This window comes from Patagioenas fasciata, chromosome 4 (assembly GCF_037038585.1).
Source record: "Patagioenas fasciata isolate bPatFas1 chromosome 4, bPatFas1.hap1, whole genome shotgun sequence".
Lineage (NCBI taxonomy): Eukaryota > Metazoa > Chordata > Aves > Columbiformes > Columbidae > Patagioenas > Patagioenas fasciata.
The window spans coordinates 34,773,850-34,799,454 of record NC_092523.1 but is presented as its reverse complement, the minus strand read 5'-3'; the positions used below and the strand labels follow the sequence as shown (position 1 = coordinate 34,799,454).

Below are 25,605 nucleotides of genomic sequence, written 5' to 3'. Positions count from 1 at the left end.
AAGAAAAATCACTTTAATGATTTCTGTGAGATAAATGACCAAAGGAAGACAGAGAAAGGAACTCATTTGCTATTCTTAGCAGTAAGTGCTTTACAATTCTGAATTATAAAACATAAACACATACAAAAAAATGCAAGAATCTACAGCTTCAAAGTTCTTACTCGAAGGACTAAGCTGGCTGAAAGCAGATTTTCCTCTTCTTACAGATGGTGAAGAACTTAGGTAACTCATCTGGCGCTGATAGTCCATCAATTGTTCAGAACGCCTCATACCAGCTGTTGGTTTCACTGCTTCCAGTCTTTTCAGGAAAGCCTTAATATCAAATAAAGATATCATCAAGAAAGAGAAAGAATGAACGAGAAGCTACAAACAAACATTCACAGCTTTTATTTGACCTGCAAGAACCCCCCAAATTTTTAGCATTGTACAACATGAACTGTTCCACTGGTGACCAGCACAGGCTATTCTGCTCACATTCAATTCTTTTCTCAGTGCTATAATACGACACAAACAGTAAGTATCCCTTACCTATCATCAGTTCTATGCTGAGTACAGCCTTAGTACCCCATAGTTCTCTCTACTTTGGCAGCTTGAAACAACACATCTGTTTGGCAATAGTAAAGGTGGTGGGTAGACAGACTGCATTCCCCTAATCCTACCTTTGGTTATTCCTCTCTTCTAAATTTTTGGGAGGGTAAGAAGTTGGTTGTTTGTGTTTGGCGTGGGGTTTTTTTGTTTGGTTGGTTTTTCAGAAATTCTAGTTGAAATTGTTATAGATAGAAAACCTGATGACAGGAAAAATTTCAAAGTACTCAGCTACATACAACTCCCAATTAACAATTTCACATTTTTAATATATCTTGCTCCCAATGCCTGCCTTGCATAGATCTATATGTTCCCTCTCCTAACTAATTTCAATTCATTTGATCATCTACAAACATTTGGCAATGACACAACCATTGCTGGTCAGGGTTATGACATGCATCCTACCAATGAAAGACAATGCAAACTGTGATTACCCAAGTCTCCAAAGTACTAAAAATACCTCTGTTAATAAGAATGTATTGTCTAGATGCATACTTACATGGTAGAAATCAAGAATCTGTTTGTACAGCCATTAAACTGCTCTTTGTATGAAACATTCTTCCTCATTCTCAATTAGGTATTGATTTTTACTTATGTATTTATTTTTAAGAATAAAAAAATGCAGAAAGTGACTTGGGAAATAGTATAGTATTCAGAGGATGTCAGTTGTCATTGTCTAGTTGTAACAGGAATCTACAAACTCCTGGTAGTTTACGCATAGGCACTGGAAACCTGCACAGAGTGCACAAGAGAGAAATGACAAGTGATTTTGGCTCAGACACAATATGTCACAAGCGCTTGCATCAAGTGCCAGTCAGTTCATCGTCAAGTGGAAATACCCAAGCAAGCAAAAGTCAAAGGAAGGACTTCAGCTAGAAATAGCTCTTCGCTAAATCCAGTTGCAGAATGTGAAATGGTAGACTTGTCTCTAAATGTTACATCCAACACTTTACTCACAACTTCATCTGCATCTCTTAACACAACTACATACATTTAGACTTGCAGAGATCACTTTTTTACCTTCAATGTTAAAAATGGAAGCTCTTAATACATTCAGTTCAATCACAAATGGATCGGGTACATTGTAGAAGTGACTTCCCTATGAAAGTTGAGCATGTTTCAAGTTCGCACTCCAACTGTAACAGCTTCATATTATTTTTATACCTTAACAATGCAGTAATGTCAAGCTTGGTTCTGAACGTATAATATTTACATAGGCCCACTTTCTTGCAGCCTAAATACAATTCTGCTTTTGCTTTTATGCCTGTATTTTGACAAGTAACAAGTCCCCATGATTAAAGCAAGAAAAGAGACCTCTCTCAGTACTAGAACATTACATTTTGAATAGGTTAACACTGGTCTTGATACAGCCCCGAGCAAAGCAAAGAGCAGATCCAGATTCTGTGGTGCAGAACCGTTCTAAGAAAAGCTCCTCTAACGAATGAGAGAACAGCTCCTGCAGTTCCCTTGCCCTCTGCTGTACCAAGGGCACACTAACTTGCATGCTATTTGCAGTTGTGAATTTTGCAGTTTGGAGATCAGGCTGCTGCATTACAGAAAGGAACTCAGCAACACATTGAAATGGCAGTCCTGACCGATTACATCTGCAATCCAGAAATAATCCAATTCTTATGCTTTTATTACAAACCCTACAATCTTGAGGTCCTTAACTAACAAACTACCTTGTACAACAGTACGAGTACCTTGAACAAATGTTCTTTTTCAGTTATACATATAAATCTACTAATTCTTTCATTGTGTTCTTCTTTTGAGAGATGAACTGAAGAGCACTGTCACTTTCCTTGTTCTTTTGAAGTGCTAAATCTCTGGATACTTATTCCTGCACCACTAAGGAAGTAGAAATTTTGTCATTGATCATAATGACCAAAGAATCCGACCATAGAACATAATCCAGGTCTTCAGAACCAAATATATATTCTCACTCAGATTAAAGTAATAAAAAAAAAAAGAAAAAAGAAAGTAACAGACATTAATGGCAGGAATGTCAGTTGCTCTAAATTGCATTGTAGGTCGCCAGAGCTCTGTCATATCATTGATGACCTCCCAGCTTGGCAAAAGCCTCCCAAGGCTTCTATTTCCTCCATCATCTTTTACATATTATAACATTGAGTTTACAATAAAATAATAATAATATAAGAAAAGAAAAAAAACAACACAAAGTATTCCTGCATGATTACCTTCTAAGAATAGGATAATCTTCTCTAAATCTAGGCATCTAGATATAGATTAGCATCTATAAAGACACTAAAATACATATTGTCAATGACAGAAGAAAATTTCAGATTGCCAACAACTGGAGAACAAAGGAAGCCAACCTTGTATCAAAAGATTCCTGCTATACAGTGGGCCACGATAAATGCTGCTAATGTACCTTTAGGCATATCAAGACAATACTAAAGCTAATTCTAATGCTGCCAGGAAAAGGAAGGAGAAAAAAGAAGCAGTACACACTTTTCTGCAGTTATGTTGGAAAGGAAAGAAAAAATAACACTGAAAATGCAGTACTCCTAAATTGAGTTCAGAGAGAGGGTAAAACAACATTACTTTTCTTGTTTTACTTTGCTTTTTAAATGCACTAAGGCTTCAGTTTCACCTCCTTTGAATCCTAACCAGCTGACTAGTGTGCCTTGACAGCTGTTCAAATTTATTTATATTATGCCTCCTCTAATGTCACTGATGTTAGCGACCACACTGTCCCTTTGCAGAGTCCAGGTGGGGGAGGGGAAAGAAGATAACAGTGCATTCAAGGACAGCCTTCTCTTCTTAGCAGTACAAGTATTTGTAATTTTCTTGAATTGCTAGTTGCATCAATTAGCTCTAACCTGACAAACTCTAATTTAAGTTCGTGAATCTACAGAAAAGTCTTTTTAACTGAACAGCTACCAAGTTCACATGTGGCTGGCATTATCACAAAGCGCACTAAGATTACAAAAATGAAAACGAAAAAAACGATCCCCCCACACAAAATTGAGCAGTGTGCAAAATAAACATAACTTTCCTTAAACCTGCCAGTTAGTCAATCTTTATTATCATTACCACAGCAGTGTTCAGGAATCTTGAGTCTGAGTCAGGAATCAGCAGACCACAAAAAATCTGACCACAAAGCACCTATATTTCCTACATACTATGATCACAGAATTGCACTATATTTGCACTGTACTGCAGCATATCATATTCTAAGCCAGGCACATCTGTGTGCCAGTCCCACATCCTGACAGCTTCCCCTGATGAAAAGACCATGGAAACATTTATTTTTCGCACAGCACTTTGTAATCTGAGGAACTACCGATACTTTGTCTTTAGCCTTGGTATACAATGACTTTGAACCCAGTAAGTGAAAATATCTTATAAAACTTGTGTGCTTTTGTTTCTAAGGAGCTACCAACACAACATGAACATTCCTGAGCTAAGATGACCCAGAAGATGACTCTTTCACTGCATTCCCTACAGCTTTTTCCTCCAGACTGAGACCAGTAAGGCCACACAACCTTGGCATCCTTTCTACAACCACATTAAGTATGCAGCAGCTGAGGCCTGATGCTTTCAGACCTGGGGGTGGTCCTTGCGGACAGGACAAGGGAAGGCAGAGGAAAAGCAGAGTGCAAGACACTGAGGAAGGAAAGTACCAGGTGCCCAGGCACAGTCCTGATGGACTACTGCCTTCCCCATCCTGTTCCTTTCTGTGCCTAGAAGTTCTCCCCCTGGTTGCAGCACAAAGAGATGGCAGGGCAGGTGCGGTGCAGCTCAGGGCTGAAGGCTGCGGCTCCAGGTAAGGTCAATTCTTTGTATGTGATGGCAGCCCATTAGGGGGATGGCTGCAGGCATTAGCCCTCCCTTGCCCTTTTCTCCCCATCCAATTACCACAGCCCAACAGCACCATTAAATCAAGAGGAGACAAATGAATATACATTAATTTCTAGCAGTACAGTACCCTCATTTCTAAAGGAGGTTCGGGTTTTCCAGCAAGACAAAGGGAGCCCAGACTGCAAGAAAAGGGAACCAGTTTGGCTGAAGGATCTCTGTGCTGGTAGAGGCCACAATGACCAGAGCAAGCAGTGAGAAGAAGCATTAATAACATCTGCAGCACACACATCTATGGGAACCAAGCAGGTGAAAAGAAAAAGACAGCCTTTGCAGAGAAACAAAGTGATTTTAAAAATTTGTGTGGGAAGGTGACTATACTGGAACTGGGACCAGAGTCGGATCAGCTGGGGCTTAGGGTACATCTTGGAGGAGTATGAGGTGGGGGAATGAACCACAACGTGCTCTGAGTCATAAGAGTAAGGGGTAGGAAAAACACACAGGGATGCATAGAAAGACCAAATATCCACAGAAAAGGAGAATACCCTAATCCCCCTCGATCTAAGGTTTGACAGCTGCTCTCCTAGACCTGCTCAGATCTTCCAGTGAACTTCCAGTGTGAACTCAAAAGGCCGCTTGCTCCCTAGGAACTTGGCTGAACACAACAGCTTAGCTCACTAAGGTCATCTAACACCTAAATCCTAGTCAATTAAGAAAAATGACAAGGAAAAAAACAAACAAACAAAAAACAAAAACCAACCAAACAAAAAATAACCAAACAAATCCCTAAAACATACAAACACCCACCCACCCAAATCCCAACAAACAGATACGAACTATTTCTAAGTTTAGAGGAAGTAACTAAAAAATAGTGTACTGGCTGCAAATCTCTATTTCAAGGTCCCCAAATAATTACCTGTATGTACCCATATAGATTTTTGCATCGTACAAAGAAACCATTAGAAGTTTAAATGGTGTATAGTGTCCAGTCTATAAAGTTGGGTACCTTATACTGGTAGAAATAACAATTAATATGTCAACATAGAGACACATACATGCAGACATGGGAAAAAAAGTAACAGATCAGTTGCACTTATGTTCCTTTCCACTGGAGAGGAGATGGGGTTGGAAGTATCTTCAGACACAACGGCAGAATGTTTTCTGAATCAGCAGCATCCTCTATTGGCAAGAGACACACTGTTCTTGCTGGCTCAAATAAGCAATCAAACGTGTTCCACATGTCACGGCCAAAAGCAGCAATTCTTACAGTGGTTTTAATGGCAACACATTTTGCTAATTGTACTTTTTCCACAAATTGCTAATTGCTACTTTATAACTACTGTTCTTTGGAGCAATGCACTATTTTATTCCATCATGGCTCTTTGTAGTCTGTGAGAGAAAGAGATATTCCCTGTACTTCCTTGCACCCTCTCACAAAGCTAGAGAGCACCAAACTGCTTAATTCCTCTTTAGTCTCCTAATATTTTAATTACTTGCCCTGCATCACCTCCAGTGCCACATGACCACACCAGAAATTTAGCTTTCTGATAATTGTAAATATAGACATTACTCCAAGAATGTTCTAGCAGAACAAGTGAAAGTTTTCCCTAGACAAGGTGTGAACTTCAGAACAAGAAATTATACAAGCTGTAATCCAATGGGGAAAAAAATAATATATATATCTCTGCATGAAAACTCTTTGACCTCCTGCACAGGCTACTGTTTCAGATTTCTATTCTTGATTTATTTATAAAACCCTGCATCCTTCTCCAACAAATATTTTGCAAAAGTGTATCATCAAGCAGCATATCCTGCATGCAGTACCTCAGGCCTTACATAAGAAAAAAACTCCTGCCAAGTAACAGAAGAAAGACTGATAAGGAATTTCCATGGAATTCCAGCTCCTCAATCTACAATGGTAAGTAAAGCTGCTGACCAGAAGAAAACAAAGTTCATAAAGCACATACTTTTATCTGTATAAAACAAAAAACTCTCATCAATGGGCAGGACAGGTCAGCTCTTTCATTTACAGTCTCTGAGAAAAGCATGTCATACTCGTAATCCCAAAAGAAAGTGCTAGAAAAATCAATGTTACAATTCTAGGTGCACATACACTTCAAACAGAATAGAAAAGTAAACAGAATTGCTCAAAAATGATAGAAATGTTAAACAAGATGTAAGACCTGTACTGATGAATCACTGTTCTGAAAGAGGAGCAGAATATATCATCCTGAATGTTTTTATAGCCTAAAATAGCATGATGTGCTAACATAAGTGGTAAGAAATGATTCTAATGTCAAACACATCTACTCATGTTGCTGACGACAACAACTAAAGCATAAATTAATAAGGAAATGAAGGATATTATTACTCAGACTGCAAACAACCACCATTTATCTCTAACATGTACTACAACAGCAATGTGTGAAATGACTGTATGTGTTTAGGTTTGCTGAATTTTTGATTCAAAACTTGCAAAGGCAAGGCATTCTTAGACAAAATGTTGCAACATATCAAAAGAGACAAGGTTTGTGGGTTTGAGTAAACAAGTGTATTGTAAAATATCATACACATTACTATTACTGTAATTGTCTATTGTTCTATGTAGAACAGCATATGACTATTAGATTGGATGTGACTGTGACACAGCACTTCTTCCCCATAGCCTAAGAGTACGCTCCTATTATCTATGTTCACATGGAAGTGCAAATCCTGCTTTCAACGTCTTAATAAACAAGAAACAACAACAGAAACCACAACACATGAAGAAAGCCCTGCTACCAACCTAAAAACACCAAAGCCTAAAAACATTTCTTCCCCAAACAATGAGAAGTATCACACAAGTATTGATGCCAAATTCTTTCAGAGTGTGAAGCAGAACATTCTTTTAGTTAACTGCAGTTTAGTGAAGCTGGGGAGAATGTTAACTTTTCTAAGTAGGAACCAATCAGGATGCCTGAAAGCTGGAAGATCTAAAAGCCAACAGATTTTCCTGAATAGGTCCCTTAGACTTTTTACATGTTGAATCTATACCTATCTGTATAAAAGCAAATAGCAACCTACACTTACATAGAAGAAAAAAGTGAATAAATTACTTCCACTATAAATTTTTGAAATATTTCAACTATATTTTCTCATTTTCAAACACACTAATGAACAATTAGAATATATGAAAATGTCATTATATGTATTACAATTCAATCACTAAAAATCTTACTCAAAGCAGCATTATTTTTATTTGACAACTCTACCAATATCATTATGAGTCTGAATTTCTGTTTTCTACTAAAGTTATTGCCATTGCCATTATATTCAAACACTGTGACAAGCAGAGTGCTACAAATATTGAAAGAGATGAATAACTATAAAATGGGTAAAAAACCAAAACTGACATTCACATTGTATCCTCTGTATTTCAAATATAATGGGTTTGATGCTATCATACTGATTGCTGTATTTTTTTGCAAACCTGTTCTTGAGACTAGTATCGTGTGAAGCAGGATGAATAGAGTTAGACTGCTATCCAAAGCTATGAGCATTTTAACAACAATGGCTGTTCCTCTTACACTGAATGATACTAAAGTGAACTCACAGAAAGTAAAACCTATTTTCATCTGAAAAAAAAATTATTCCCCCCCACAACCCACAAACAATTATGCAAGCAGCATAGTAAAGGAAATGCATTGCAGACTTACTGCAGTAAAGCTCCAAGTGCTGCCTTACCAGTTTTGTAAGTTTTTATCAGTACTTCATCTGACAACACAGTCCTTCTCAATTTACTGATCCAAATCAGTTCTCAAAACTTACCAGGTTTTCTCTTTCAATTCTTTGCTGCTCTTTTTGCCTGTTGAGGGCAGTGTGGTACAACTTAGGAGGCGGTACAGCTGACTTCTTCAATGCAGTGGTACTCCTCGGCTTTGCAGACTGTCTGGACAGCTCTTTTAGCAACCTTTGGTTTTCCCGATCAATCTGTCTTACTTCTTCATTAGTGAAAGAATAATTTTTCCTTGTTCCTCTAGATGGCTGATCGATGGTTAGTTTTTTTTCTTTTTTCTCCAACTGTAGGAAAGCTTTACAATGGCAAAAAGTAAAATGCTCAGATTAAAAAAAAAAAAAAAAGACAATTACAAAACCTTGCATTCTGTTATTAGGATTTATTTACAGACCTTCAAAACAAAGGTACATTTCACATCCCCCCATCTGAATTTCGGGTTTATGCATTTCAAAACTTTTCAGGGATACTCAGTTGTCCTCAGTACAGATCTTACACAAGTTTCACAAGCAAAATTAAGTCTAATTTTGGCTTGGTTAAAGCCAATCTGCTTGTTTCTCACTAGGAATCCCTCTCCTCCCATTTATGACCATTAATCCAGAAGAAATTAACAGATGCAGCAAACAACTGAGCAATATAAGACAATCAGCGATATGCACACAGACACTTTGTAAGCATTTGTGTAGAATATATCTGTTATTTAGAAATCAGAACATAAATCACCCTCATGCGCACAGTCATTTCTTCTGCATGGTCAGTATTCCTGATCCTCCCTTGGACTCTGACCACCCTTGATCTCTACCTTTACCAGTATGCTTATCCAGCTTCTACATTGACAAAATATGCTCAGACTCGCATCCTCAAATACTTACACTATAGTTACTATGGCACAAGCAATCAGCATAAGCAATTATATATCTATACATGCTAATGGGGCTACCATTACACAGCATGAAGGCTACATTGAACATAATCATTACCACAGTGGTATAATCTGTAGCACCAATAAAAGCAGAGAAGTTTTCCAAGCAACACAAAACACAGCTTCAGGAAGCCGGGACTAGAAATAACTTAGAGAAGCAAGAATTAAAACAAAAATTAGTATTTAGATGTTTGCATGTGGCAAGAGATTTAAAGTGTGCTCCAAAGATATCTAAAATATCTGCCTCAGCTGAACAGCAGAACAGAAATGCTGTTTCAGATAGAAAACTGACACTGGGGAAGTATGACTCAGAGAAACAAAATGCATTTCCTCAAGTGATTTTGTTGATCTTTTGCTCCTGAAGCAATCCTACATCACATCGGTGCAGGAATTCCAAAGGGAAAGATGAAAATTCAATTTAATGGATGAAGAGAAATGAGTGAGCATATAGAACAGAAGAAAAATCACTGGGGCCTGGCAATCTAGATCAGTGAAAGAAAAACAGCAAATTAAACCTGGATATGAGGTTTCAAGACAAAAGAACAAAGAACACACACTTGAAAATGCACAGCAAGACAGACTCGCACAATTGTAAGATAAAATAACTGAAAAATTTCACTCTTAGCCAGAGCAAGCTATGCTTATTACAGTTCCAGTGGAGCTTTGCTCTTGACCTATTTTCGAGTCTTTGCTTTCTAAAGCTCTGCAGCAGATCTTCTGGCAACTGTTTTAAGAGCTTTGCTGTCATGGTATTACCCCAAACGACTGCATTATCTATGGTACAGGAATGGCAGCACCAGGTTAGATCAAAGATTTTTCGAATTGAGACACAGACCAGGAAGCCCTACTCAAGCCATTCTACACATTCCTCCAATATCACAGTGCCCCCAGAAATCCTCCCCCGCCGCCTCTTTCACCCCTAAAAGTTTCACAAAAGCAAAACAAGCATCCAAAGCAGGAGCTTTGAGAAAAGCAGAAATAAAAAAACCAAGTATGCAGTAATATTTCTGCAGCAAACACTTCCACATCAGCAATTTTTTGGTGAGGTATGTCTGAGGCAACCTTTAATAGCTTAAAAACCTCAAAGAATGACAAGCTTATTCTTACTTCAAAACGAAACAAAAACTTTCTTGCAGCATCTTAACTGTGTTTATTCCAGAATTGATGCAAGCATATGTTGCTACTGTCTTCGAGAAACAGTAGCTAGAAGTGAAAATCCAAACAGCTAATAAATGTCAACATTCCTCTGGAAATTAGTAAGCTTCCACCATCAGAACATTTGTCAATATAAGCAAGAACTGCCCCCGGCAGCTCTGTGAGGTTGTTCACACTAGCAAATACTAGTTTACTTTGTCAAGAAAAGTTGCAAATCACCTCAAAACCAAGACACAATGCAAAATACCACAGAATCAAGTGTGCCAACAGGTTAATGAAGTATAAATGTCTTGAAAAGCATCTTTACAATTTAGTAAGTCACTCTAAGGGGAAAACTAGTACAGCCAGGAACACCATTTGAGGAGACAAACCTGGGATGAGACTCATCTGGATACACCTACAAAGGACAAAAAGAAACACACAGAAAATGACTAGAGTCACACAATTCACATGGTAACATCCAGCTGCAGTGTACTTTCTCAGTAAAAAATAATATGTCCTTATGGGAATATGCAAAACCAGCACTGCAGAACACAGTTAGAAAAAAGTGATTTGAACAACCATCTGAAGAAGATATTTATTATGTATCACTTTACATAATTGATAATCATATTATTATGAAGCTATGAAAGGTATTTTCATCTTTTGCCTTACATCCATAGCTTCACAAAGGTTAAACAAGACTGCATATCATATACAAGAGTGAAAATCAGATTGTGGCAAAGAATAGTTGTTCAACTGAAGTCCTGACCCAGCTTTGTGGCACAAATGCTCTTGGTGATGCAGTCTCTTACAAGAGGCATTTCAGCTTCTGGGTAACTGTCAGTGCAAATTCCAAACCGCTCTTTTTTTTTTTTCTGTGAAATGTGTGAACTAGTAAAATTCCATTTAAAGCAACAACATTCTGAATGAGGACATTTTTAATTAGAAACACAAGTTTCCTGTCTTTGCTGGTACATGATTGTTTTAAAGCTGACTATATACTTTGGTGGAGAGTGGATACTCTTCAGATGCAGCTATGAACTATACACAGTAAACCCCTACCAGCTGTGACTAAAAAAACTCTAAAAACAACCACCACCACCAACCAAACCAAAACCACACACACACAAAACACCACACACAAGACCAGAGCAATGGCACGGAACAAACACCTTTCCCTTTCCTCTCAATGCTGGTCAGGAAGCATTTTAGAAATGCTGCTTCAGGAGCCCTGCAGCAGGGCTCAACAAGCTCTGGGTCACTCCAATCTCTCATGGGCAGCGGTGTGGAACTTCTGCAGCATTAAACATCACTGGTATTTTACCAGAAGCTCTCTGGCAGCCAGTGTAAATATGTATCTATGTACATTTCCATGCATTGCTCTACTGAACACTACTACTTACATATGTGAGTAAATATGACAAAATTTTACTAACTTGACTCTCACCTTCCAGTTTCTTCAATCACAGCCCCCCAACACAGAAAACCTTTTTTTTTCCCATTCATCTCTTCTTTCTTCCTCCCCTCCTTAATCTCTCATAAGTCTTTTTTCCTTTCAATATATTTTCTTTCTACAGTACCTCACCCACACCTTTTATCGCCTCACCACAAAGACAGGTTTTCCCACCTGTGGCATGCAGAGGAGACTCCAGACCACTTTCTTCAGTATGTTGTCCATTCTCAGCCTCATTAGTATTTATTATTTATATTTACTTATTGTAGAAACTGACCTTACTATTGCCAACAGCTTTCTAACGAATTTTGAAGTTAAGGGCTTGCTAGCAGTGATAGTATCAAGTGTATCACAACTCAAAAGAAACATATTGATAAAGCAGAAGCACTAAGCCCATCATGAAGGTTCTGCTGTGAAGTTATTCAGTGAATCCTGAGCAGAAGATTGCCAAACCCCAGTAACAACTCCCTTGATATTTTGTTGAATTACAGAAGATTGATGAATTTTGCAACAAAAGTTCAGACCAACTACAACATGAGCAGCAGCAGGTTTTTAACAAGATGTGGGAAAAAGATCAGTCTAAAACTCTAGTTCCTCACTAGCTTCTTCAGTTCCTCAACTATCTTTTTATAGTTAGCCTTCTGTATGACCTAAGAAAGAACCACACTCGAAATTCCACAACGAGCTCTTCGCAGCAACAATGCTGCAATACCCCAATGCATTGAATCAGATAACACATTAAGAGTAGTTGTTTTACGGTTCTTCAAGCCAATATGTTAATAAATTACAGTTGTGTTTTTTCTAGTTAAGATCTATGTTAAGGAAGAATTTAAGCTGCAAAGACCTCTTCAAAACTAACCATAACTGACTGAAGCATAGCCATAGACAACCTCTTTTAAATCACAGCAAATACAACATGAATCTCCTTAGGAACAGCATAACAGGAGAGTTGAAAACTTTAGTAAAAAAAGCAACAAAACGGATGCTGTGCCACTTATGGAAAGAGAATCACTAATAATAGAGTTCAGTGCTTGTTCCTAACAAAACAAGCAGAAGGTGGGGGGCATCCATGAAATCACTGATCCTTAAATGATGCTCAAATAAACCGCAGTAGCAATCTAACAAAGCAGCAAGCAAAAGGTTCTGTGGGTCTTTCTGAAGCAGGGACGACACTATTTCCACGATCCACAATTAGGCTTCTGACCCTAGACCTTCAAATCAGCAGTAATTGTTTCCACTAGCTCCGGAGTTACCTGGCTGAAAAACTGTCCAAGCTGCACTCTGGAGAACACCACTTAAACAGCAATGCATTCCTATCCTCTGCACACTCACTATGGCAGAAACTCATGTAATTCACAGCAGGCATGTATATCCAACATGCACTGAATGTGCTTCAACATACTGGCAACTGCGTTGCTTTCACGGCAAAGGCAGTAGGTGTCTAACTGAGCTCAGCACAAGCCTACAAAAACAGGGATAATTCACCACCAATACACAAAAAAATATCAATACCCCATTTAAGAGGTAAATGCATTTATTCTAAACACTATTAAACAGTACAGGTAGTGTTATACAACTCAAATATTCAAGTTTCAAAGTCATTTCAATGATTTATTTAACAACGCACTCACACTAATCAAAAAGCAGAAGTGTTTCACTGGTTTATCTGACTGTTTTTGCAGTGGCCAATGACAACATGAGGCAACACTACAGTTTATGGTTACGATTTAAGGTTCTAAAGAGTTACTAAGTCTTGGAACAATTAAATAAGATTTACATGTAGCTTCCTACTCTATCAGTGCGTAATAAGTATTTAAACTAAATCCCTATTTACCACTTAATTGTCAGCCAGACCATAAATCAATAATTTGGGGGAGGGGGATAAACAAGCAGCAGCATTTGCATAAAGACCTGCAGAGTGTGCAGTTCTACTTCTCATTTACTCGTAAGCAGTAAAAGAAAACTCTTCTGGTGTTCACAGGATTTCTATGAAGGCTGGTTTCCATGGAGAGACACCTGACTTTCTTTTAAGCAATAAACAAACTGTTTATTTGCTTTCAATTTGTAAGCATTGAAATGACCTTGCAGAGTGAGAAAGACCAAACCTTCTATAAAACACAAATTATAATTAGCAAGTCAAATGCATTAAGACAGGGTGATCCAGCTGTCCTAATGGTATTAAATCTAAAATTAAAATCATGCACATTTCAGTGTAACTGTTGCAATCCCAGCAGAGGAAGATGCATTACATTAGTGCTTACACTTTTGAGTTTCCCTGCTCCACTACCACTTCTGTAACACAACTGTAAAACACAAAAGGATTAAATCACAATTCTTCATAGATTTCTAATAGTTTCAGTCTAAAATTATTTCCCTGTAGTACCTCCAAAAAAATCTTTCCTAGAATACCCATTATTCCATGTCACAGAACTCTTTAAAGAAGATTTTTGAGAATCTGTGATTTGATGTTATTTGAAGAAAAGGAGATTGTGCTTTTCAAGTGTAAGTTTCCCTCTTGAATAACTTACCCTAAATAGGACTGCTAGTCATTCCTTGATGCCGTGAGAAAGACAACAAATACCTTACAGGTACAGATGTTTTTTCCCAAAATTTACACATTTTCCTATGGATATTGGAAAAGTCCAGATGTCTTCACAATCTTAAAGATTTTCAAAATCTAAGTATCAGAATAAGCTGATAATTGCTCTTCTACCTCAACATGAGTTACTAGACCTGCAAAATCAATGCATATGTATACACATACACAATCAGTTAAAACTGTGAACACACAAACTAAAAAAAAAAAAAACTTAGTGAAAAAGCCACACATATTTAGTCCAGCTGCAGAGTTCTCATGTTTATGTATATATTTAAGAGTCTACTTCTAATGTATATATTGTTGAACAGCTATTCTACAACTACACTAGTTCAGCACGAATGAGCACACAGATAACATATTCCTAAGAAGATAAAATTTCAGTTATAAAAAAACCTTATTTCCAGAGTGACAAATTATGGAAGAAAAAAGTTAAAGCAATTGCTACATGTTCAGTTAAAGCTGCTATTTAGTTTTCTACTTGAATAATAATGATATTTATATCACAGTGCTTTCACCGAGTGAGCTCTGACTATTTTACAACAGAAAATCTAAGGCACAGAAGAGGCAAGAAGATTTATCAGAGAGCATTATAAATGAGCGCGTCAAGGAGCGTCAGGTCTTCAGCCTGTGGCCCATTGTCCTACTTACCCCATCACACCACCTCTTCAAGTTAATTATAGCTAATACCATGGATTTACAGCCTAATTCTCACAGACACTTTTGTAAAACCCCATTTTACAAAGAAGAAAACACAAAGTGCTAAATTCTTCAGCACTCTACATATCGTGTGCAATCCCATCACCACTGCATTGATACCCAACACAAATTTAGATAGAGACAGCAGTTTTAGCATGCCACACTGTTCTAAACTACAGAAATCAAGAGACTTGTCTAAAGACAGAAACTAAGTCTGTAGCATATGTATGCTTAACCCATCCCTTCATGTGTGTAACCTCAGTTCCTTACAATTATATGGGACACTGGATCAATACACAGGACCAAGCAAAACAGCGCCAGAAAGTTTTCCAGGTTTTTTTAATAACTTTCTTACATGAAGTCTTACCAAACTGATTTTTGACAACCTATTTCTTTGCATTGGCATATTTAATTATCTTTTTGTGTTCAGATTACTCAAGAGTACAGCAGAGGAGATAACTCTGACATTTATTATTATGGGTTTTGAATATCGCTCTGAGTTAGTTATTAATTTTCCAGAAGATCTTCAAGGTTGTGGAAGTAGCATTAACTCACAAAAGCATTACATACAGAAATCTATATTACATCATGAAACAACTGAAGAACTGTATTTCCACCTGAAAAATCATAATCACACCTGTATTTTTTCCATGCAGGTGGTGGAAGAAACGAAACAGTGATGAGAGGCCTGTAAAATATAAACCCTACTAACCCTGAGTAACTGAAATTGTGGGTACCTATGTTCTTGGCCACACTGATATTTGAATTCCTAAGCAGCAAGGCTGCCCAACTCCACAGTGCTACAATAGTTCATACAGTCATGCATGGCAATGACAACAGTCAGCTACATGACAGTCTTGGCATTGTTTGGGAGGCTTACATAATTTCATTACATTGACTTCTGTCTGTAAAAATGCATTTATGTTTCTGTAAATTTATATTTATGTAGAAATGCTTCTATGTTCACATGCTGCTCCTCCATCAGCACGAATGCAAAGACACATTGGTACAGCCACACAATCCGCGGGTTCTGGAAACTGCACAGTTTATTGTACGTGCTCCTCCCCTTTGAAGCAGGGCTCGACTCCTGTCTAATCAATGCCAACACAAGGACTACATTCATATGCTTTGTTTTTGGCAACATGTAGAACCTGCTTCTTGCCAGTTTTCAAGCGTAATCTCCACTTTGCCCTCAGCTATTGTTACCAAATAGATTTGCGCCATTTTGACTAAAACTAGTGCAGTTACTTTCCATGGGATGAACAGAGGCTGCATAGCAAGCTGAAGTACCTGGTAATGCTCACTTCAGCGAAAGCACACATAAAACAACAACTTTAAGATTTAGTAACCAAGTGTCATCACATATCTTTATCAATCTCTTGTTCAGAGTTCAAGTCACTAAAGAATATTTCTAAAAACCAGTGGTAACACTGCACAGCAATACTCACCTAAAAATAATTCAAAGTGAAATACAGAGCATTGAAACAATGAGATTTCCAACTAAAATTTTTATTTGTGAGATTTTAAATTATTCAAAATAGCGTAATTTAAAATTTGGCTTTTTAATCAAGAACAAGCATAGCTTTAGGAGATGTAAGGGCATGATAATTATTTTAATCTAAATGTGTTTTTAAAAAATGTTTATAATAATGAATAGTCTGCAATATGAGTACAATATGTATCAATGGCAGATAATACAGAGGAAAACTATTTAAGCTCCTTTTTAATATAATTGCAAGATTTTTCCTAAATGCTTCAAGTTAATGCTATTCTAAGATACAGAAAATACCTTGCTACTTAATAACCAGAGTCTTGCTCTAATCCAAAACTTATTCTTAGAACACCATGCACTTTTAACAGGTTTCTTCCCTTTCTTTGTTCTTCTGATTCATTTTTAATACAAGAGATTCTAGTCTTCCCAAATGTTCACATTACCAATGCATTGAACTGTACAAAATTAATCACTGAAAGCCCCCTAAAACAACACAGTAACAGATCACACTGAAATTTTGCAAGTTTCTGGGGACCTTGGGAAATCAAACTCACATAACTGCTGTAAATGCTTACAAGCATTTACAAATATTACAAGCGTATTTGACAAAAAATTTAAACTAAATTCTTCACCAGTATAGACTACTGGAATATTATACTTTATAACAAAATTGGAGACATCCTGATGATCATGTAAATCCTCTTCCATACACCCAGGTCTGGTCTTATCCTGCTCTCACCTGAAGCAATGTTCAGGCCTGTGCAGTTCTGACCAATTTCATGCAGACTAGGGGAGAATATTTGCCTCTTTTTTTTTTTTTTTTTTTAATGAGTACAGAAAAACCTGAAAGCAATAACTCAGAATAAGATTCGCTCCTATTTTCCCAGACTAGTTACTTTCCGTCATTAATAATCCTGTCCCATTTAAACTTCAAAATACTCAAAGTAATTAAGCTATGTTGTGCTTGCCAATTCAGAGACACACTTGGGAGTAATATGCATGTTAATCAGGAACATTAGCTGCCAGACTATATGAATTCTACTTCTCATTACTCAGTCTTTATTACTGTTATTTAGAACTGTTTTTCAGTTTTGGGAAAAAACTCCCCACACACCTCCAAACAGAGATTCATCTCTGAGAATACTTATCCGGAGCTATAATACCCATTTGTTCTAGGGATGAGATGGATTCTTCCATAATCACCAGTTATTAAATAGCTTCTTGCTATCAGGGAACAAATGAAGATGTAGGACATCATCTTTTAATTGCCTAGCAACAATTCTTCTAACATCACGTTTTGACAAGTGGTTTGAGACTTTTCTAGTACAAAAGAGTTGCTGGAGCACGAGGACTATCAGAGATGAAAATCAGCTCTACCTTTCCTGATGGCTAGTTTTGCTTTTCTATCCATCTGTAGGATTTTACTTTTATGGAAATTCTCATTTCTACTCATAGGAAAGTTAAATGATGCCTACAATGTATTTTGAATCCTTACCCCCCATAGGCTCAGCCTGGCAATATGTGAAGACAGACAAGACATGCAGTTCTAGTCATGCCAAACCTACAGCAATAGGCCAAACTTGGGTTGAAATGCACCAGACGTGAACTAGGAAGCTTTCCTCTCCTGAGATCAGTAGATTTGAGCCAAGCCTCTTTTATTCTATAGAATTTACTATGGAAAACTCTGGTCCATGAAAACAAGCACAAAAGCACTGTGTGGACCTTAAAATAGATACATGAGATCATCCAGTATATTCTCAACCCATACGACAAAGGTTTGCAATGAATGCAGTGAAAGAGATACAAATCTCTCTCTCTCTCTACATTATTAAGACTTATTAAATCTATTGGCAAGAAGCAACTGCTCAAGTTTTCGGAAAGATTACCTGTTATTTTTCTCTTTAAAATACCTTTACTCAACTTTATGATATTCTAGAAGGCAAACACTTAGTTCAGAAAAAGAATTTCAATGATTCTGCTTCATTATCCAAAAAAACCTACCAGAAGTTTAAATATGACATATGCTTGTATTCATATATCATGCAATGTAGTTTTGGACTGCCTTTCTATTTTGAAGGTTGATAACCCACCATTTTATCAGAAAGGTTGGTGGCTTTAGATAGTAAACTGTGGCATAGTCCAGAACACCTTGATTTCTCAAAATGCATGTGCAGTTTTACTATTCAATTTGTATTATATCAAATCTTATTTAGAGATTCACCCCATCTGCATATCTTCCTTCTAGGTATATGCATATCAACACATGCCCATATATATGCTGCTTCTTTCCACTGTAGAATCAGTACTATTTACATACATAAGAATTCAAATAATTAGATCAACAAAGCTTAATCACAAACCAGTCTTAAAAATACATGTGACACATCCCGTTAGAACTCAGTTTTTCTCAACAGTGTACAGATGTCATACTTGGTTAAAAGAAAATTTAAAAGTCACCTTTCAAAAGCTGATTCAGGTCCATGGCATCATGCAAGACTTTTCTACTGTATCTGTGATCAAACTCGGAATCTAATGAAAAGAATACAGACGTAAGATTTGATTTGCCAGCCCCATAAGTTTTACAAATTTTGTGTTGTACTTAAATTCTTCAAAATTACCATATAAGTCTTGGTTCACATGTTCTTGTCTTTTTACTTTTAGTTTCTTATCATTTGATTCTGCAAGTTCAAAAGACTGGATAGGACTGATGTCTGGAGTTGACAGAGGTGTTACATCAGTCACTGTGTCTTCAGACTCCTCCAGGTAATCACCAAACTTTGGTTTTCCTTCTGCTAATTTCACTGCTGACTTAAATTTTTGTTTTGGAGACAAAAGAGCATTCCTACAAGTGTTTGAAGAATGAGATGAATCTGATAAACAGCTATCGGAATCTGTATCAGAGCAATCTGTATCTGAGCTTGAGGATGAGGACGAGGAGGACGAGGATGAGGAAGAAGAGGACGAGGAGCTGAGATTAGTGTATTTTTTGCTAACCTTTTTAATGTTGTTTGACTGCTTAGCTGACTTTGGCCTAACCTTTGTTTTTTTGCCATCGTCACTACTATCTTCTTCATCTGTATAATAATCTTCTTCACCTTCTTTAACTATTTTGGGGATTCCAGCAGGAACATTCTCCTGTGCTTCCCTACTTGCTGCAGATGACATTCCAGATGTACCTGCATTCTCCACAACTGGAGAAAGTGACAAAGACAACACATCTCCAAGATGACCTGTGCTGTTTTTGTGGGACTGATCTTCCTGCAAATCTTGCTGCTTTTCTTCACTTTCCTCCTCACAATATTTTGCTTCCTTTAAATTAGAAACCAAATCAGGGTCTGCAAGAACTTCCTTCGTACTGCCTTTCTCTACACATTCACTATTTTCTTCAGCTTTCTTTTTATCTTCCTCAAAATCACTGTCAAAGAAAGCATGATCCACTTCACCATCTGATACATCTTGAAACTGGTCCATACTGAAATATGAAGTGCCACCTGCAACCATAAGAAAAGGTTTTCAAAGGCTAGCATAAAAATGGATCAAAGTACACTTCAAGTATAATAGTTCTGTTCCTTACTCCTTTCGTTCCAGTAATTTGTAATTCTGCAGTTGATTGTGTTATATTGCCAGGGACACTCTGTAGTGAGTTTTATGAAGAGATTTTGTGCCACCTTATTGTACACAGCTCACACATTAGATCAAAAAGCTTTAGTTTAAGCCAACAAAACCCATCACTTTTTCAAAACTTTCACTGCTAAGGCAATTAGTCCAACACTGTCAGTGGCTAAAGAGTCTTACCTATGACAAGCAATTGAAGTGCCTTATTTTGTTCTTTTAAGCTGGGGTCATTTTAAGATAGAACCACTAATGAGTTACCATCAATTTGGATTTTACATTAAAAACCTTGTTTGTATATGTTGGTCACCATCTTGGCTGCCACAGCCATTGGAACTGCAGACCTACAGCACCTAAAGTAGTAGCAAGTTCAATTTGCATCAGAAGATCCATGGCTCTGTAGGTTACATTGTAACAGATGTATGGCAGGAGAATCAGAATATTTTACAAGATGGATGGTCTCCCTTAAACCACATATAGTTTATTGTCATTGCAAACCAAGGTGAAAAAGGAATTCCTAAGCTTACTTTGAGACTGTAAGACTATTCCCAAGAAAACTTCTAGCTAAAATTACTTCAAAATAAGGAATTTTTAACAGTCTATGTCACTCAGTTGTCTTGCCACTTCTCAAATAATACTCAGCTCTAGGGGAATTTGAAACGTGCTTTTTTGTATTTGGGGTGAATGACAAACCTTACAAGCAAAAGGTGGTTTTAAGGTTCACAAAGCCAAAAAACTGAAAATAGACTTAAGGTTATATGTTGTATAAAACTGAAAATGCTGTTAAACAACAGAAGCAGTGGTGAACTTTGGTGCCATGAAGAGAAACTTATTAAAGCACCTAGCTTCTCCAAAAGCAATAGAAAAAAGGAGTAAAGCACCTGGAAACTCAATTTGAAATGCTACATAGAATTTTTCCATCATCATTTCACGTCTCACGATCCCTGGCTTCAAGCACCTTGCATAGTCTGCAATGCCCAACTGTAATTTGAATTCCTGGAAGTTTTCCTAGAACAGCTTACTAAAAGAATAATGTATCAAAACATGTACAACAAGAGAAAAAAGAAAAAAACAAAAAAACAAAAAAACCCACACACACCAAAACCAACCAAACAAAAAACCCCAAACAAACAAACAAAAACCCCCCACAAACCACAACTCAGAAGAGAGTAACACATTATTTACATTTAATTTTCTACTTCATGTAACCTAAACCAAAATGGAACCAAGTAGAAGTTTGTGCACTACCTGCAGATTACAGATTATTAATTATTTATTTAGCAAGTACAATTTGGGCAAAGCCAATTCTATGACAAAAATGAATACAGGAAGTACAGAGTTAAAATTAAACCAAAACCCTTTCTTCTCCATGATGCAAGGTTTTTATCACTTAAGGCACTAACACATCACCAGTTTGTAGCTTCAGACAGATTATGACTGCTAGGTAAAAGCAGCCATGTGGCATATTTCACTTGTCTCAAACACACACATTTGATATACTGTTAGCACTGCTGTACATAGAGCATAAAATAAGGCAAAAAAAAAGGTTTGCAGGTGGATGCAGACCAACACGTACAACTTGAAATATAAAATTTTCTTGATTGTAATATACAAGCCTACGTATTTTTAGTTTATGTAACACTACGCCTGTAAAGGAGACTAAACTAACAGTATCTCACTGGGTATAATAGGTGGTCATACCATGACTTCTCAGATGTCTCTTTTCTGACCATGATCTTTTAAGTGAGGACAAGGTTTAACTCAGCAGCAAAAAGGCAGAGTAGAGATGGCAAAACGATATAAAAGATAGCAAGGAGCCTATACAGTCCTTTCCATCATTAGCACCAGCCATGGAGCCCACACGTTCCCACCTTGCATGACTTGGGACTAGCTTACCTGCCAGTGGGCTGTTTTCTATGAAAACTAAGCCATAACTGATTCACAGACAGTAACCACTGTTAGCAGGAGAAATGCAGTTTAGCAGCCTGACTACTTAAGCAGCAGCAGTTGTTAACACCAGTCATTTCATTGCCAAATGCTCCTTCCAAATGCTCTGGCACAACCCCCTAATTACTTCATCCTTCATCTTAATGGAAACCAGACATGCTGCGTTGGGCAGTTTCTCTCACTGACACTCTAATCACTCACAAACTAAACATTAATGAATTTCGTAGTTTCCATTAAAAACAAAGAAGAGGATATAAGTGAAGAGATGGTATTTTTGGTTCCTACTGCCCTCATGCATTTAGAATGTCTTTAAGGGAGCTGGAATTTGCCAAGTAGTAATACGAAGTATCAATTTTGCTGATAATGCCAAAATTAATAAAGTGGCTGTGCATGTACACACATACACACACTCACACCACTTCATATACAGGGCATAGTGCATTTTTATTTCTGTGAGAAAGACACAGCTCTCCTATGTTATTAGTTGTTAAAATATAGAATTAACAAGTAATATTCTGAAATCCCAAGAAAGCCGTCATTAGGGTCAAATAGTTATCATTAACTGCTGATTCTAATGACCACCATATTTATTTACAAAGAAGTATATGCTTCCTGTGGCTTTCTGCCATGAAACCCTCTAACACAAATATGATAACTCAAATGAGCGGGTTAGCCTTTATTTGTCAGATCTTTTTTAACTGTAATATTTCCACTCCCTATGTAATTCTCTGTTTCTCCCCCTATTTCTTGTAACTGCAACACCCACCCATTACCGCAGCCAAGAACGTCCATTCCTATTTGGCTCTTCCACACTGCAGTTCCTCCTAGTTTATACCACTTTTTAATCCCTTCACCTGTAAACACCAATCTTCACCCATTTAATATCAGAAAGCAGTGGCCAAGCAGCGAAGGAGAACATGCAGCCTGGCTGTTAGGGCAGTAGGGACTCACACTTTCTCATCATCTGACTACATGCCAAGATCATGTCCATGTTCTCACCAGCCAGCCACCACAAGAGCAAAGACCACTCAGCTCCAGGCCAACCACTGCCTGCTGCTGCGCTGCCCAGAGGACAAGAAGTATTTTGACATCCCCCTCCATGGTAAACAAAGATCAAGATCTTATTAAGGCTAAAAGCATCGAGTGTTTTTCTCCTGTCAACTGCAAACCTGCCAACTACACCACCTGAAGTATTTTTGTAGGTATTGCCTAATAGCAGGCCTTTAGGCATGGCTGCAATATAAAGTATCTTATACAAAGATAAGATAGGATGTAAAAAATGATGTAGTGACCATATGGATTTAGATGCGAGTTTGCATTTGAACATATACCGCCTTTTGATAACATTTTTGAATGTTGGAAACTAACACTTATGAAGTACATTAAGTACCTAGTGAAATATTCAAGGTGTTTTAAACTTGCTTAAACTTTTAAGTTATATAATCATCTTTCACTTTTTTTTAATGCATACCATCTAAAATACATGTATCAGAGACTACTGAAATAAATCACAGAAAAAAAAACACACACAAAACCAACTCAACATTAAAGAACAAGCAGCAATCAACTTTCTTTACTTTTAAACATTCTGCTTTCATATTCAAGTAAGAGAATGGTTCATATAGAAAAAGAACAGCTTTCCTCTATATCTAGTGACATACAAATTCCTAGCATGCAGAACATCACACTCTGAATTTGTACGCCATACATCCTCTAAAGGCCCTAAGTGCTTTCAGGACATCTTAAGATCCTGATATTTAATAAAAGTAGAAAACAAGCTCCTTACGTATGCTGTGGGCTGAATCAGAAATTTCTGACCTTACTGTGTGCATACTGTGCATCACCACAAAAGCCATAATACAGCACAGCTACAGTACACTCAAGATGAGTCAACAACGTTTGCTGCAAGAAAAAGGAACAGACGTAATCTTAGGATATATTAACAACCATAGATGTAAAGTATCAGAAGGAATAATAATCTTGTATTCAGCTCCAACTAGGCACCTTCTGGTTTAGAGTTATTAATTTTGCTTTGTAAGTATAATGGATACAGAAACAAGTAACCAGGCAGGCAACCTTCTCCTAGCCCATACAATTAGTGCTCCCACAGACTGCACCTCTCCTTTCAGCTCCAACTTTCTACCTCCTCAGACCAGGGACCCACTGTCCTGATCTCAGAGAGCAGAAACAAGTGTTTGAGAGCTAACAGGTTGGAAGGTCCAAGTGTTTTAATTAAGGATTTATACTACCAATGGCAGATGTTCCTTAGGACACTTCAAAATCCTCTGACTCTTATTTACTCATTATCGCCCCCCATCAGGGATCCTGCCCCCTTGAACCTGCTGACTACCAAATCACCTCTTTTTATTATGAACTTGGGCAAGGGTAAAAATGCTAAACGTACCATTTGACTAACATTTAAAAAATAACAGTCACTAAACAAGCTACCATGTAAAAACACATCAGTTCAAACAAAAGACAAAGAATCATACATTGTTTGATAGAAGTATCAGAGCTTCTAGAAAGATGTCCTTCATAAGGTACTTCACCTTTACAAGTAGGAGTGATGCCACACATGTCAAAGTCTCCTGGGCCTACTGCCATGCCCTGTTCCCCACTACCTGAAGAGTCCTGCCTCCAGCTCTCACAGGGACCAAACAGCAGGAAGATTCCAGGGGAAAAGCGGGTTCCTGCTTCGTGCATTGCACGCAGCAGAGGTATGGCACAGAAATGCTTAGAACCTGCAGATGCCCATCTGCTCCCGTTGGGAAGCCGGACCTCAAAACTGAAGCCCTAAGAAAGCTTAAGAGCATAGAACCTGTCATGCAAGAGCTCACTATCTATACTGTGCACATGCCACTTACCTTGGCATTTTCTGGATTTACCTCTGAGCCTGTCCCGAAATAGATAGCAGGACCGCAAAGGAAACAACTACACCACTTCACAAACTACTGACAGAGTTTGGCAGCAGACAAATCACAGCATACTACAGAATACCAGGCCATCCCTACCACGTGGCACAACACATGAACTGCCTCCAACAGAAACGTTCGCTGAACCAGAAGTTTGTTCATGCATCTAATGTTATGGATTTAGTCTGCTTAGTGACATGACTACACAAATAGGCAAATCATCAGCATCTCCCTCAACACTGTGCACAGATGTGCTTCCACACAGATCAAACAGATGAGAGTCTTGAGACCACATGATTACACCTATTCTCACATTTCGGAAAATACACATACGGTTCTACAGAGACAGTGATCACATTCTTCACAGCCACTGAAAATAATATGCAACTCCATTAATTTTCAGTAATTACATTTCTATGTAAAAGGAACAAGCACCATCTGGTATAGATGAGCAGGGTAAAGTACAGAAATTCAGTCACTAGATCAGCATGCAAGAAATAGATTAAACAGATACCACTTGGGAATAGTCTGAGTACACTTATGTTTCCTTAGAATGTGTGTAGGGAGCAAATGAAGTAAATGTGTCTTGAGATCCTTGCTCGCTTTATATTTTTGACTTGTTCGTTTCTTCAGATGATAAGTATCAGTACGGAAGA

The 25,605-nt window shown here is 37.6% G+C and overlaps 1 protein-coding gene across 1 annotated transcript in view; it reads right to left on the bottom strand.

Annotated features, from left to right (window-relative positions):
* The window catches only part of CFAP97 (cilia and flagella associated protein 97), a 30,759-nt gene that overhangs the window by 2,428 nt on the left and 2,726 nt on the right, over positions 1-25,605 (bottom strand). The window contains exons 2-5 of the mRNA XM_071807632.1: positions 19,097-19,969; positions 18,936-19,007; positions 8,215-8,477; positions 162-312 (exon numbers count right to left, since the gene is read on the bottom strand). Of these exons, the coding sequence (XP_071663733.1) occupies positions 162-312; positions 8,215-8,477; positions 18,936-19,007; positions 19,097-19,949 (1,339 nt within the window). The 5' untranslated portion in view covers positions 19,950-19,969. The remainder of the gene's footprint in view (positions 1-161; positions 313-8,214; positions 8,478-18,935; positions 19,008-19,096; positions 19,970-25,605) is intronic.